The sequence below is a fragment of the Neurospora crassa genome, linkage group VII (genome assembly GCF_000182925.2).
Source record: "Neurospora crassa OR74A linkage group VII, whole genome shotgun sequence".
NCBI lineage: Eukaryota > Fungi > Ascomycota > Sordariomycetes > Sordariales > Sordariaceae > Neurospora > Neurospora crassa.
The window spans coordinates 3,174,715-3,189,623 of NC_026507.1; the positions used below are offsets into that span (position 1 = coordinate 3,174,715).

The 14,909-nt window shown below is 53.9% G+C and overlaps 5 protein-coding genes and 1 non-coding gene across 6 annotated transcripts; 4 read left to right on the forward strand and 2 right to left on the reverse strand.

The window, feature by feature from the left end:
* The first annotated feature begins 479 nt into the window (after positions 1–479).
* emp-6 (embden-meyerhof pathway-6) lies at positions 480–3,121 on the forward strand. Its single transcript, XM_954803.3, has 3 exons — positions 480–703; positions 807–1,159; positions 1,236–3,121. Exons 1-3 carry the CDS (start codon positions 676–678, stop codon positions 2,412–2,414), a joined length of 1,560 nt encoding a protein of 519 aa, XP_959896.1. The 5' UTR covers positions 480–675; the 3' UTR covers positions 2,415–3,121.
* Positions 3,122–3,500: 379 nt separating this feature from the next.
* Positions 3,501–4,086, forward strand: NCU02251 (hypothetical protein; the record flags this gene model as incomplete). Its single annotated transcript, XM_954802.1, has 2 exons — positions 3,501–3,523; positions 3,642–4,086. The coding sequence occupies 2 exons, from the start codon at positions 3,501–3,503 to the stop codon at positions 4,084–4,086; spliced, it is 468 nt and encodes a 155-aa protein (XP_959895.1).
* A 169-nt stretch (positions 4,087–4,255) lies between these two features.
* Positions 4,256–5,679, reverse strand: oli (oligomycin-resistant). The gene is made up of 3 exons (XM_954801.3): positions 5,231–5,679; positions 4,716–5,038; positions 4,256–4,621 (listed from the first exon to the last, which is right to left on the reverse strand). The coding sequence occupies exons 1-3, from the start codon at positions 5,343–5,345 to the stop codon at positions 4,616–4,618; spliced, it is 444 nt and encodes a 147-aa protein (XP_959894.1). The 5' UTR covers positions 5,346–5,679; the 3' UTR covers positions 4,256–4,615.
* Positions 5,639–6,579, forward strand: NCU14151. Its single transcript, XR_897990.1, has one exon. It is a non-coding gene; the product is annotated as a ncrg128 (non-coding RNA).
* A 751-nt stretch (positions 6,580–7,330) lies between these two features.
* On the reverse strand, positions 7,331–11,049 carry hat-5 (histone acetyltransferase-5). Its single transcript, XM_954800.2, has 3 exons — positions 9,383–11,049; positions 8,192–9,314; positions 7,331–8,128 (listed from the first exon to the last, which is right to left on the reverse strand). The coding sequence occupies exons 1-2, from the start codon at positions 10,823–10,825 to the stop codon at positions 8,529–8,531; spliced, it is 2,229 nt and encodes a 742-aa protein (XP_959893.1). The 5' UTR covers positions 10,826–11,049; the 3' UTR covers positions 7,331–8,128; positions 8,192–8,528.
* Positions 11,050–11,619: 570 nt separating this feature from the next.
* NCU02248 (hypothetical protein) lies at positions 11,620–14,818 on the forward strand (the record flags this gene model as incomplete). Its single annotated transcript, XM_954799.1, has 2 exons — positions 11,620–14,418; positions 14,738–14,818. 2 exons carry the CDS (start codon positions 11,620–11,622, stop codon positions 14,816–14,818), a joined length of 2,880 nt encoding a protein of 959 aa, XP_959892.1.
* Between the last annotated feature and the right edge of the window lie 91 nt (positions 14,819–14,909).

Consider the following 14,909-nt stretch of genomic DNA (forward strand, 5'->3'; position numbering starts at 1 on the left):
CAGCGCGGTGGGGTTCTGCGCTTATCGTGTGCGGCGGCCGCAGCGTGCCTGGGAGATCAACCTTGCCCGATTGCTTCATCAGGCATGCTGACGGCCGCGGGGGGGCCCTGCTGGGCGGGTCTAGGGGCCCTTGCGAAGTCGGTCCTTCCTGCCCCTGTGCGAAGCTTGCTGCTAGGGACCTGCTGGGGACCTGCTGGGGACCTGCTGGGGAACAGTGGCATGGCAGCCGGAGCTCCATCCCCGCCACAGCGACGTCAGGTGGGGTTCCATATGCCAATGGAGGGGCCGACCCGACCTGAGGGGAAGCTCACACAGCGGACAATCGGCAGACACATCCAGAAATAGTCAACCGAATGATCGAGTGCCTGATGCCAATTGCTCGATTACGAAAGTTTGTAACCCCACCAACAAAATCTCTCAACACCCTGGGCACCGAGTGGTCTTACTCTCATCTGATCCTGTTTTCCTCCGTCCGTCTCTTGCCATTGATCCCGCCATTGTACAAAGGTTAGTTATCAGAGTCCTCTGTCCTCAATTCCATCGTCCATCTCGCCAGCCATCTCTGTTTGCCATTCCTAATTGAAAACTGTTGCGCTACAGATCTTGTCGGTAGAGCTTCCTCCTTCGACACTTATACATACACCTACATATTCCGAAATAAAAGATCACAACACAATGGCTCCCGAACACAAGGCCTGCTTGAGTACGTCCGCCCGCCGTCCTGACTACGCGCTGGTCGCGTGTTATATGCTAGTTTACCTGGAACTGGCCTGGTTGATCATGATGCTCATCCGATCGTCCTATAGTCGTGATTGATGGCTGGGGTATTCCCTCCGAGGAGTCCCCCAAGAACGGCGATGCCATTGCCGCCGCCGAGACCCCTGTGATGGACGAGCTGTCCAAGAGCGCCACCGGTTTCAGTGAGCTTGAGGCTTCCTCCCTTGCCGTCGGTCTTCCCGAGGGTCTCATGGGCAACTCCGAAGTCGGACATCTCAACATTGGCGCCGGCCGTGTCGTCTGGCAGGACGTTGTCCGTATCGACCAGACTATCAAGAAGGGAGAGCTCAGCCAGAACGAGGTCATCAAGGCCACCTTTGAGAGGGCGAAGAACGGCAACGGCCGTCTCCACCTCTGCGGTCTCGTCTCCCACGGCGGTGTTGTAAGTGATCAATGTCCACGGAACAGCAGATGATTGTTGGTAGTCTGCACAATTGCTGACAGTTCTCTTCCCATAGCACTCCAAGCAGACACATCTCTATGCCCTGCTCAAGGCTGCTAAGGAGGCCGGCGTCCCCAAGGTCTTCATTCACTTCTTTGGCGATGGCCGCGACACCGACCCCAAGTCCGGCGCTGGCTACATGCAGGAGCTCCTCGACACCATCAAGGAAATTGGCATTGGTGAGCTTGCCACCGTTGTCGGTCGCTACTATGCCATGGACCGCGATAAGAGATGGGAGCGTGTCGAGGTTGCCCTCAAGGGCATGATCCTCGGCGAGGGTGAGGAGAGCACCGACCCCGTCAAGACCATCAAGGAGCGCTACGAGAAGGGCGAGAACGACGAGTTCCTCAAGCCCATCGTCGTTGGTGGCGATGAGCGCCGCATCAAGGAGGACGATACCGTCTTCTTCTTCAACTACCGCTCCGACCGTGTCCGCCAGATCACTCAGCTCATGGGTGGTGTTGACCGCTCGCCCCTGCCCGACTTCCCCTTCCCCAACATCAAGCTCGTCACCATGACCCAGTACAAGCTCGACTATCCCTTCGATGTTGCCTTTAAGCCCCAGCAAATGGACAACGTGCTCGCCGAGTGGCTCGGCAAGCAGGGTGTCAAGCAGGTCCACATTGCCGAGACCGAGAAGTACGCCCACGTCACCTTCTTCTTCAACGGTGGTGTCGAGAAGGTGTTCCCTCTCGAGACCCGTGATGAGAGCCAGGATCTCGTTCCCTCCAACAAGAGCGTCGCGACTTACGACAAGGCTCCTGAGATGAGCGCCGATGGTGTTGCTAACCAGGTCGTCAAGCGTCTCGGTGAGCAGGAGTTCCCCTTCGTCATGAACAACTTTGCTCCTCCTGACATGGTTGGCCACACCGGTGTCTACGAGGCTGCCATTGTTGGTTGCGCTGCTACCGACAAGGCCATTGGCAAGATTCTCGAGGGCTGCAAGAAGGAGGGTTACATCCTCTTCATCACCTCGGACCACGGTAACGCTGAGGAGATGAAGTTCCCTGACGGCAAGCCCAAGACCTCTCACACCACCAACAAGGTGCCCTTCATCATGGCCAACGCCCCTGAGGGCTGGAGCCTCAAGAAGGAGGGTGGTGTCCTTGGTGATGTTGCTCCCACGATCCTTGCGGCTATGGGTCTCCCCCAGCCCGCGGAGATGACTGGCCAGAACCTTCTTGTCAAGGCCTAAAGTAGAACTTGTAATGATTGGATGGCGTGATGAAATAAGTAACATAGATTATAGACGGGAATGACAACGTTATTGGTGATTCGGGCTCGCAGGTTGCCCTATGAAGCGCCTACTCTTGTGTAACTCTGTCTTTGCTTGCAGTTTTGGCGTTCTTGGTATTCGGTCTCGGTTTCCTCGAACGACATCCTTCCTCCGGGTGAGATTGGTGTCGACAGGTCGCATCGCTGTTCATCTTGGCTTAGTAGGTTGTTTTGGGTTTCCTAGCTTTGCAGTAAACAAACCCCTTTCGGCTGTTCGCACCATCAACGCCCACTGTTTTGCCACTCGAGATTCTCTCCGACCAGCCAATATATTGGCAGGTCCGAGCACCTTATGAGATAGAAGAGGTCACGGCAATATATCCACAATCCTTTGAACCGGCTGGCCGCTTGGGTCGTTCCATTCCCAAGTGCTGTTGTGTAACACCTGTTGAGCGGGGTAATCAAATCATGGTGTTGACTTGACACTCTGCTACACCACAGGGAGGAAGCAACGGGACGGCTCACTGTCCTCTCTTGCTTGACCGGTCTTCTGAAGTTGGAAAAAGCGTTACAACTTGACGCATGCATAACCGTGTTCGTAGTGTACTGTCGAAAAATGTTTGAAGGGGGCTTTAAGCAAGCGCATAAGTAGAAGGAACCCTGGCATGGCAGCTGCCAAACTTAATTACAACGTCTGGTCTTTCTCGTCCGAACTGCTTTAAAAGGGAAAGAACACAAGTTACCTTTTGCCTTTTGAACTTGACTTCCCCTGCGGACTATTGAACTCCCACCTTACATCAACTTGAAGGTTGTTTTCGTTTCTCTCATTGAAATTTGTCTTTCATTGATTGCAACTGTTTATTCACGACAATCACTTTGTATTCTGCTGTCTGTTGTGTCTGTCACTTCTTGCTCAATTCACATTCATCGCATTCTCCTCTCATTGAAACATCATGCCAAAACATCAGATACGCGAACCATGGACAAATCATTTCAACAACAACAACAAGTCCCGAATAAAACACCAACAACACATCATCGGACGTCACATCGCCAGCCGCCCAAAATGACCCCACTAGTCCACGAAAGGTTGAAAGTGGGCCATCGATAATGTGGGTACTCTCACTCGCTCATCCACACATCACCACAAGTCCCAACCCTGGCCTCGCAGCTACATAGCGAGCTATGTACACTACGGGCACGGCAGCAAGCACGTCGCAGTCGCAGTCAACACGCGGGGGACGGATGAAGAAACGAAAGACGCAAGAGCGCGGACCGTCTCTGGACCTCTCGTCCGCTCCGTCCCAAGTCTGGAGTGGAGACAACCCCCCGATCGTGGCCAGCCCACATGGATGGGAAACTTGGCAGCTCGAGCTCGGATTCGTTCGCCGCCCGTCGATGGTGCGGAGGCTAGCGGAGGGGTTGTGAAGGCCCAGCCCCGCCCGACCGAAAAGAAAGTTGCTCACCTCCCGTGGCTGGAGCTTGGATGGGCCCGCCTCCGCCCGCCCTGCCCGCCATCCGCGAAGGCCCGAGAGCCCCGTGGTCGTCCATCACCGGTGCCCCGTCTGTCCGTACTCTTTTGCATCCACTCCGGCCGTCCGAGTCCCCGGAAGATCTCCGTTATCGAGCTCCTGGTCCGGGCCGGATTTTAGAGGTTTTGGATATCTCGAATCGGGCGCCAAAACAAGCGTTTCCGGCGCCTAATGCGGGGAATGTCACAGGACTGCCGCACCTGCAGGTCCAAGATGCGATGTTAGAAACTGTAAACATTTTATGCATCTCGATTTCATGTTTCACGTTTCAGGAACTCAGGAGAACGCGTATGTTGGTCGACAATGGAAGAGTTTCTTTTTGTGGATGGAACTGTCCCTGGAGAGCGATGTGAGAGTGCTCCGGGCTATTTTACAGGTTCGCCGGCAGTACCGACGAGACGGAGAGATCGCCAAAGCTCGTCACTCCACGGTCTTTAAGGTCTATATGCCCCTTCCTCCGTCTATGCTGCAATTCTATGCCGAATCGAATGCACTCCCTCACCCCATCTCACAATGGATATGCGGTGTGGATAATGCCGCATATGACCATGAACCTTTTCGTACAAGCCGGCTCGTCCGCTCTCTCCATATGTACAGGCGATGGCTCCAGCTAGGATTCGCCGTATTGCCCGTCCATGGTTGGATGCATTTAGGTCTAGAGGTCAGGTTACGTCAGAGCCGTCCAAGCGCGGGGAGCAGTTGGGCATCCATGAGCATGCTGCGGCGGATGCGGCATTTAGGTTACTTACGAACTTGGCCATGAGGGCAACCATGAGGTCGAAAAGACCGATGGCCTCGACGAAAGCGAAACCAAGAATGGCGTAGGAGAAGAGCTGGCCACGGAGGGCGGGGTTGCGGGCAACACCGTTGAGGAGGGCGGCGAAGACGAGACCGATACCAATACCGGCACCAGTAAGACCGATGGCGGCGGAACCCATACCAAGGTTCTTGGAGACCTCAACCATGGCCTGGGCGATCTCGGAAGAGTAGGCGCGCTTCTGGAAAGCCTGGCGGGTGGTGGCGTTGACGATGGAGGTCATCTGGGTGCGCTTGAGGGTCTGGAGGGGGGAGCCTGGAGGAACATGTCAGACTCTGGTTTTTGCCCATAATCTCAACAATTCCCGCGTCACACGAAATGTCCCGCTGCGATTTGGATGGATGATCGTCGGGCAGCAGCGACATGAAGGAAAATTTTTTCTCATGGCTGGTTCTCGGTCGTGATGTGATGGGAAGAGTCGCTCGCAAGATCCGAATCACCGCTTACCAGTCTGGATGGTGCGCTTGCTGACCTGAGCAACGCGGACAGCAGGGCGGGCAACCTTGGCGGAAGCAGCCATCTGGGAGGCCAGGCGAGAGGCGAGGACACGAGTGGAGGCCATTTTGTCTATGGTTGGGTATACTCTCGAAGAGATACTAGGTGGACGAGTCGGGAAAGGCTGAGAAAAAAGCTGGAGAGGGGAGAGTTGACAGCTGGACTACGGGAGTGAGAGAAAAAGAGGAGGTGAGAGGAAAAGTGCGTCGGTGCGGGAAGAACAAGTGGTCAGCGAGTGCAGGAAACCTCGGGCTTGACCGGGCAACGGCTCCAAACCGCCAAGCACCGGCTCTCGTTGGTCAATTCAGGCCGGAGGCATTTTCTGGTGCCCACCATTCTGTGGGTCGGACCACCCAGCTTGCCCAGTGCTTCGCCTTTTGAAGGGGAAAATTGGGTTGCTGTGGCACGCAGGGCAAGACGGGCAGAACCTGGGGGCTGTTGGTACACTGCTTTTTGTGACGACTTGCTGCTCGCTTTTGCCTGCTGTTTCGTGCTGATGATGCTGTTGTTGACGCTCTTTTCTCACAGCATCCCCCCCCCCCCCAAAACGATGGGAGCACAGCAGGGACAGCTATTCGGGCAAAATCGGAATACAGCCTAAGCTTTTTCCCTTGTGGCACAGCTTATTGGCTTGGGAAGCTCAATATTTAACACACCCAGCTCTCTGCCAACTATGGTATAACAGGGCAAAATGCCCAAGCTTCAGCTAGAAGCTCCCCGTCAACAGTCTACAGCTGATGTTGGTGTTGCTATTGTTGTTTTGGCCATCACGCACACCTTGACAGTTCTCAGGCAAAGCTCGCCGCGAATCCTGGCCGAAAATTTTTGGGCTGCTGCCCATCTGAGGCACACTGAGGCTCCCTCTCACTCGAGACAGGGGTAAGCAACCCGTGTCCCCCACCCAAAAAAGCTGTGATGGACAACTGCCATTGGTTGAAGCTCGACTTTCGCATAGTGCACCTTGGGGAAAACAGCTACTGTGGGACAAACGAAAGCAGCCAGTATCGGCTGTAAAAACACTAGTAGTGATGACGACAGGATCGAATAGGATACTAAAACCGCTCCTCACTGTTTACGCCGCGTGTCTTTGCACAAAAGCATGCATGCGCATAATCACAACCAAAAATCGAAGCGGTGGCGACAGGAAGCTCGATGGGCGGTAGGGTATAGCTCGATATGTTGTTGAAACTCGAGCTTGCGCTGTTCGTGTCCGGTTCTGGGATATGTTGAAACAAGAGCTGTCACCAGATATTCAAAGCTTGGATGGCTTTTGACGAACCACGGCCATAGACATTGATTTGCGCTCCGCAACTTCGTCGTCTACTCAGTCTTACACATGCCGCGCCGCACATTGGCAACTTGCGGGAGCTTCATGTTATAATCCCGCGGGGCAATGTCCAAACGGCAATGTGTGTAGGTAGAATGTCGATATTCAAGGGCAAACATCAACCGCACAGCGCAGCTCCGATTGACTTTTCACTTGCGTGGACTTTTGCAGTCAAAAGTGGAGTGGATTACATACATAGGTAGGACACTCCCGCCCGCGGCAATGCACAGTGGATGAGACTGGATGCTCCGCGGATGCTAACGAAATGCGCGGGGGAATAGTATGGTGCATTTTGGTGCTTTTGCATTTTACCCATTTCGCGTATCGTAGTGTAGTGTAGTTCATCCACAGCAAAATGTTGTTGTTACACGAGATATAAGAACTTCATCACCAAACGCAACGCGACGCAACAAAAGGGGAAGTTCTAAATGGTAAATGACTCTCACTTGGCTCACAATCATCAGAGAGAATCGAAATTCATTTTGAAACTAGTTTTGCCGTACGAGGTTATTAACGGCATTTACACCGGAGAATAGCCAGGCTAGTTCCAAATGTCTCGAGAGTTCGTTAGCATCGACTTGTATACTGATAACATCATCATTATGTTGCGATGGTGTACACACATCTCAAGCAAAGTCCTGTAAGAAATGTGAACAGCCAAACACTATGCTCTGCTGAAGTAGTCAGATCAGTCGGTGTCTTCCCATGACTTTTTTTTTTTTAACTTGGTATCGATATTGAAAAAGGGTCGTCTTCTTATATCTAAGTGTTTGTTTGTATTCACAACTCTGGTAACCACCTTTCATATCCCCCCTGGTTGTGTACGATACCGTCCGCATGTGTCAACTCTTCCAGAGGACATTGATATCTGAGAGCTGGTAAGTAGCTCACGCAAACGTTTAACGACAAAGATACAATGAGTTATAACGTCGAGTGTATGATACAGGGAGCCAAGCCAGAAGAGTCGGAGCATAGCGATAAACTGTATCTTCAGATAATCCGGCACATTATTCGACAGTTCTGCCATCTTGTCATGACGGGCTATGCGCGAACTGGAAAGATGGAAGTTCTTCATGTGATATTGTTGTTCCTCGTAGCGAGTAGAGCGGTAGTTCTTAGTTCCCTAAACTCTGAGAGAGCCTCCTTGACCCGTTCTTTAGGTCTCTCTCTCTCTATCTCTCTCTCCTCCTCGGTATCCGATCCCTGGAAACCAAGCGCACACGTGAAGCAGTGTGCTAATGATAGAACGTAGAAATCTGCCACCTTCCTTCTGGGCAATGCTTTTTCTGAAAGCAGGGCACTTCACCCCTGGAATGAATTCCCTAGTTGTGCGCGGGATGTGTCATGCTAGATCCCCGTGGCTTGGCGCTCGTCCTTTGAGTAGCGCTTTGTATCTCCTGAGGTTGTTGGTACAATGCACCGACCGACTATGATGAATACAATACATCGCAATGTCCATCAATGAACTGAGCAGCAAACTTGCTGAAACCGTTGCTGTGGTTCCTGGGAGCAAGTGGTTCGTACTGGTTGGTGGTTTGTCAGGTTAACGAGGTCCTTCTGTGGAGCAAATCTGGAAGCAAACTCACTCGCTGGTACAAACTGGTAAACATAGTCAAATGTCGTTTTTGGCAAAGTGATCCTTTCCTCACCAGAGACTCCGCCGCTGTCACCAAGACATCGACCATTAGGAGCGCAGCCGTAAAGCATATTGGAAATTGAGCCAATGGCTTCTTACCCATAATACAACGCGCAACCTAGGTAGATAATTGTCCAGCAGGAAGCCGAGTTAGCAGGATTTTTTTCCGCATGGGATTTGCAGGCTATCCGTCTCCTGCTGAAATGTTGTTATACAAACAGAGCTGCCGCGGACGCCTAGTATAATCAGCTAGGCAGCACCGGCAGTCACTTGGTTTGTGAGGTTCTTTATCCCTCTTCCTCTGAAGAAGGCTCCTCCATGACGAAGTCGTCGATAAAGCCCGCCGGATCGCAGGTCCTTTCCAAGCTAATGCGGTTCCGCGTCACCCAGTTGTGCACAGCTTCCAGTGTGATTCGAACCCGCGGCACATCCTCCACTACTACTGCTGCTGCAGCTGCTGGGGCTGGTGCTGGTGCTTCCGAAGGGGTGGTGCCCACTTCTTCCTCGCTAGGTTCGTGTATCTTGGGCTTAGGAGGACCCTTACCCGCGTCTTCGGCAACATCCATCTCTCTGAGCACCGCTAAGCAATCATCTGGGGCTATCCACGTTGCCTTGCTGCAATCTTCAATGTCGACAACCGTTTCCTCGCCTGGTGTCGTGCCTGTCGGCTCCAAACTGAGGAGCCAACGGGCTATTTCGCCGGCCCAAAAGCGCTTGTACCCCTTTTTGCCGAGTTCCGAGATGGGCTTTTCGGGCCCGCCAATGATCCCCTCACGTCGAGATATCTCGTACGAGACACCCATGAGGAGCGCACCCAGACCTTTGCGCTGCCAAGGCGGGAAGATGAGGATACATGCGAGGTTGTTGTTATCCCATGACATCTTCTCTTTGGAGAAGAAACCAACGACTTGACCACGAGGCTTGACGACCTCGGTCACGTCTGAGTCCGGGTCCGTCGGGGGATCAGGCGGAGTGAAGACAAGCAGGAAGTAGTGGAAGCCACTAACATCGAAAAACACCGACTTGTTGTCCAGGAAAAGTTTGGCAAATAGGGAAAGGTTTTGGCAGAAGAGCTGTGAAAAGATATCAGCAACCTCACATGATGATGCCTTGTAAAATTGGCTATGGGAGCGGTGCTTACCATGTCCTCTGCCCCATCTACCTTCCAAATAGTCCATTCCCCTTCATCCTGGATCACCTCCTCGACCATCTTCTGCCCGATACTTCCACGTTTACCTCTTCCAGGCTTTGGAGCCGGCCCTGTCGGTACGAGAACTGTCCGCCGCCCTTTTGGGTGCACATAGACCTTGGTTCCGGGAATGTGGCCCCGAGCCTCACACAAGCAGACATGTCTCCTCCAGGCAACCAGCTCCTTGGAGTACTTGAAACAACACGGGCACACGTAAAGGCGGTCGAGCATAGGCGGCTGGTGGTGGGGTTGGTGTCCATGTGCCGCCTGATTCGAAGGGTTTGTCCCATTGGCAATCGTCGTGCCAACACTAGGCGGGCCTTCACCGAGAACCTCCTTTCCGTAGTAGGAAGGGTACCATGCCCGGAAGCATATGTCACCCAACACGACCTTGTCGATGTTACGGTCTGGCCGCTCGCCGGGTGCCCGCTCGGGTCTGTCTGATTTGCCGCCACTCGGGCCAGGCCTCGCAATGGGTGAGCGATGTGTGTGTTGTTGTTGTTGTTGTTGCTGTTGTTGCTGATGTTGTGTCGGTGGTGGTACTGAGGGTGCCATGGAGATGGTCTTGTTTTGCCCGACTATACTGTGGTGTGGAAGCACCACGGGCCCCGTAGCGGAGCGGCCATGGCCATGAGCTGTTGTCGAGTCGTGTCGTGCCTGTCCTCCGGCGAGAGGGCCTGGGAGGATTTTCGTAGTCGGGTTGGGGGCAGGAGCACGTAGAGGAGACGCAGTCGGCGCCTGGTGCGGATGTGCGAGGGGTGATTGATGGGCTGTTGATGTCGAGGTCTTGATGGTGATTGATCGGGCGGGTGTGATTGCACGGGGACCGGAATGGGAAGAATTGGACGACGAGTGGGAGCTGGCGGCGTGGGGTCGCGGAGGATGCGAGCTGGAATTGGAGTTGGAGTTTGAATTGGAACTGGAACTGGGCGGCGTGGGCACGGATGATGGCGGGTCAAAGTCAAAGCCGGTGTGGCGCGTCAGACGAGTCTTGATGATTGGAGCATGTCCGTGATGCGAGTTGGACTGCATCGGTATGTTTTCCTTGTCGCGGTGGGCCGGCGGTGGTGGTGGTGGTGGTGGTCCTGGTGGTGGTAGTAGTGGTGGTGACGTGGGAGACTGCCGGTCAGTGGCAAGGCCAGTGCCAGTGCCAGTGCCAGTGCCAGTGCTGTCCCGGCGTCGGCGCCGTCGGGGTGGTTCCGGGTCGGGAAGCACGGGGAGTGGGGCGGTCGATGTCTGGCGTGTCGCTCGGCGCGCCCTGGTTACAGGGGAACCTGAAGCCAATGGAGCAGCAGCGGTAGCGGCGCCAACACCACCCGCCGCCGCCGCAGCCTCAGAGGAGCTCGTACCTGAATCGGTTCCGCCTCGGTGTCGTTTTCGCTTGAGAGAGGCCATTCTGTGGATGCGCGGCGCAGAAGGACGGCGGATACCTCTTTGTCGTGGATCGTCGACGTGGAATGACTAGTGCAATTGGGAGTTGTTGCGATGACGAACGGTCAATGCAATGGATCTCGCGGCTGTGTCCATTGGGGAAACTTTGGGAGGCTGACCAAGGACACGGTATCGAGTACCCAGTATCCCGCATCAATACACAGGCTACAGAAGTACCTGTACTTGAACTTAGTCCAGCGCCAAACCCCCTTTCCGTCGATATGTCAGTGACTGTGAACGTGAAGGAGCACAGACCTCCCGTCGTCCATTTTAGCTGAGAGGTTCCCTTCCCGTGTACACTAAACACGCCTAGGTTGCTTGGTCTTATCGATAACTACCTAGGTCGGCACCTGCTGCCCCTGCACGCAACCAGGGGGGACGGGAATGGAATGAGGGGTAGCATCCGCTAGTGCAGCCCAGGTTCCGAATGAAATGGGCGATATCTGGACAACAGGAGCGCCGCCTGCTCGCCAAAGAATTCGGGGAACAGCCAGATTTCCCCCAAAAACCGCCAAACGAACGCTGTTGGAAATCGCCAATGCAAAGCCCTCCAATCCATCGCCAGCCTGCCGTCTCCTTTTCAGAATGGTTGGTTGCCTACATCAATGTCTGGTACTAAAGGTTCCGCCCTAAGAGGTGTGCAAGCAACAGGCCGACGACTTGCGACAACACCGAGGTGCTGCCAGGTAAATATGTGGAACCCTCATGACTCTCCCACTCTTGGGTACCTTGTCGTCGCTGGCCACGAGCACTGACTGATGTCCCATGTTGTTGAACTGCAGCAGCTCCCCGCTTGGTCGTCCGCTTGCTCCTCTTCTTCGATACCGGATGGTAGTTTCCGGAGACAGTCCACCGCTGCCGCTCTTGCTGGCGCCGGCGCCGAAGCCGAAAATGTCCTCCCCACCGGCTCTGCGGCTCCGGCCAAACCCGCTCCGTCTGTCGCCGCCTCCACCACCTCGGCCGATCCGTCTGTGGTACTGTGGCACGCGACACGTGGGGGATTGAGTCGCCGTGAAAGACGACTTCAAGATGAGCCTCCGGTTCCTGGGGTTCAATTGCCCTTTGAGAAAAAGTTCACGCCGTTTTCGCCGACAAAAACACTTGCCATGTTCATCAGGCGCAAAGCTCGCAAATATCCACTCGAAAAGTGGTGTGTTCTCCGTGCTCTTGCCAGCAACAAGTCTCCTCGATTGCCCGGTTGTCTGGCACAGTTCATGTTCAAGCAGCGTGTAGCGCACTGGCGCAAGTCTCGAGTCTCCTTCTACCACCTTAGAGGACTTCCAAGCTACCTCGAAACAGAGCAAGAATGGGCAAGGCGCATAAAGCGTCTTGCAATGAAGGGATACAGCACCAGCGATCTCGAAGAATGGTCGTGGATCTTGGAAGGAAAAACTGGAGACGAAATCGTCCAGCGGTTCGTCTCTCGCGACACTTTCAAGCCATATTTTCTCATGAACATGGTCCTTGGGCGCGATAAAAGGATATTCCAAGCGGAGAGCCTCGCCGCCATCTTTGATTACATCTCCCGACATTACCTGGAACCGAGACAAAAACCTGAACAGAAACAAGTTGGTCCAGAATTTCGGTCAGACGTCTTCAAGATTATGATGTATCGACTCATGTGGCATTGCGCGGCCATATGGCCTGCTGCTCTGATCTCGGTTTCCCATCTCGTTGCGACATACCTCGAGACCTGCCACGTTGATGTCGGAGGTAACGACCCAGTGAGGTGGCAGAGAATAAGATGTCGGATCTTTAACAGCGCTCTGTGTGCGCTTGACAGGAGGACGCCCATCGCTCCTTACAAGCACATCCGTTACAACTGGGAAGCCCAGAAGGTCCTTCTCGCCGCGTCTGTCAGAATGAGACCTCACTTGCTGATTACCCAGAACGGCTACCGCTCCATAAGAAGGGTGTTGCTGGGGATGAAGAAAACACCAGCAGAGGAAAAGGCCATGATTCGGTCGGCAAAGACCTGGCCACCATACCGTTTGTCGTGGGATGGAGTGGACGAGCAACGCGATCGTGAAGAGGATCTGAGCAGGAGTGCTAAAGCAGGAATTATGATGGTCGAAAACGGGTACCCCTCTCAGCCCATTGATGAGGCATTGACCAAGCTGGGTGGTTCATTGCCCGGCCGACAGCGCACAATCATGACCAGGACTGACGGACCACCCAAATGGAGCAGTCCCAACATGTTTGTCTACGCCACGTGGGTTACAGCCATCCAGGCCACGCGCAACGTTAGGGAGGCCTGGACGGAGTTTCAGAGACCTCCTCGACCCAACCTCCAGCCTACTGCCGATGTGTATGCTGCCATGTTGGAAAAGCTGTTTGCAGAGCAAGTGCCGCCAGATAGTCCGCTGCTACCGGGTGACTCGCGACATTATGTCTTTCCAGTTCATGACGGTAACCTCAGCGCCTATGAGATCTCGAGACTTACTCCCCCGTCTCCTGATGACTTGTATCGACAAATGCGGGAGCGCAATATCCGACCAAACGACCGTCTCCTCGAGCTTTTACTTCGAAACACCAACTCAATAGAGGTCGGGTTGCAATACATCCTGGACGGCGGGTACAGCGCGATTGCGAGACAAGCTTTGGTTGGGTGGTCCGAGGATGTTGAGCAGCTAAATACCCTCCCCGTTCGCGTCTTCGATGCGTGGATCAAGCTGTTGTGCAAAACGCACTCCAATTACCCCGACCCGGACCCTCAGTCGTTCTCCCATAACCATATCCCACTGGCTATCAAAATCACCAAGCTGTACCAACAGGGGAACGCAAGGGCTGCCCACCAGGACAAGCGGCCGTGGTACACGATCCTCCGAGCTTTGGCCACCGACAAATACATTGTGAGAGAGGGTGAAGGAACAACCCATCCACACTTGCATACGCTCAAGGTGTTTATGAAAGCGTATCGGCAGACGGTATTCGCGAAAGGCCTGGATACCACCATCTTCGACCTACTGAGTCTCATGGTACGAAAGTCGACGGTTGCACTGGCATTTGAAACGAGGAAAGCGATGGCTACAGCAACACCAACGGAGAAGTACGGAGATTTGAGAATGGTGCCAGTGATTCGGCTCGCTGCTCAAAAGCTCCATGCCACTTTCAAAGAGATGGTCAGGCCCGTTTCGGTCCCATCCAACGGCGGCGCATCAGCATGTTTCGAGCTCCCCACGTTACAGTACACGCTGACGGCGCCTCATATATTCCGGTATATGCAAGCTCTAGGATGTCTGGGCAACGCGCAACTGATGTTGAGCTTGGTAAACTGGGTGGTCGACTCTTGGTTAGACCCTCGAATATTGGAAAACGCAAGGGAGCCGGGCGAAAGCGAGTATAAGGTCCTGATGCAGACGTTTGCATATTTTATGGAGATGTGGCCTCATCTGCCAGTCAATGATTCGCTACAAACCATGCTGGTCAGAACGAGGCAAAAGCTCGAAGCACTCAGGCAGACACAAGGCTGCACTTGGCACCTCCCGGCAAGGAGAACGGACGGAGACGTAAAGGGTACGGATTACGTCGTTGCTGCGCGTTGGCTCAACACGCAGGTACATACCGATACTTGGCTCAATAAACCGTCTCGAATTATTAGGAGAGTTAGGCAAGGAGTTTCTGGGGACACACAGAACCCTAAAGAAACCGGCATGGCTGAGTTTTGAAGCCGAAAACATGGAATAAACCGCGGAGGACAAGAGGCGATGGAATTACTCCCAACTCTAATTGAGTCATGCGGATACACAGTACGCTGGGAACAAGATACCCTAGATAGCAAGCGAGCGAGCAAGGAGCACTTTGGAATACCCGGTCTGCTAGGGTGTTTTTATTGGTGTTTAGTAAATTTGGGCTGAATAACTTGCATCGAGGCAGCGCCTTGAAAAGGTACAGATTGCTTATGGTAATGGACTGTTCTTGGAACTGTTGAGAGTTGAATATGACATGTCGGCCTGAGTTCCGGTTTGGGTTCCGGGCGCACCGGTGCAACAGACCGGAGATAAGTGGGTCTTCGCCGGTCTTTGGTGGGTCCTGTTTGTGCGGTTGG

Bases quoted from the DNA above. Each gene is read 5' to 3' on its own strand.
- hat-5 (XM_954800.2), bottom strand. From the start codon at position 10,825: ATGGCCTCTCTCAAGCGAAAACGACACCGAGGCGGAACCGATTCAGGT. The intron at 9,315-9,382 runs GTAAGCACCGCT...ATCTTTTCACAG, and splicing joins TAGATGGGGCAGAGGACATG to CTCTTCTGCCAAAACCTTTC.
- oli (XM_954801.3), bottom strand. From the start codon at position 5,345: ATGGCCTCCACTCGTGTCCTCGCCTCTCGCCTGGCCTCCCAGATGGCT. The intron at 5,039-5,230 runs GTAAGCGGTGAT...ATGTTCCTCCAG, and splicing joins CAAGCGCACCATCCAGACTG to GCTCCCCCCTCCAGACCCTC.
- emp-6 (XM_954803.3), top strand. From the start codon at position 676: ATGGCTCCCGAACACAAGGCCTGCTTGA. The intron at 704-806 runs GTACGTCCGCCC...ATCGTCCTATAG, and splicing joins CGAACACAAGGCCTGCTTGA to TCGTGATTGATGGCTGGGGT. The intron at 1,160-1,235 runs GTAAGTGATCAA...CTCTTCCCATAG, and splicing joins TCGTCTCCCACGGCGGTGTT to CACTCCAAGCAGACACATCT.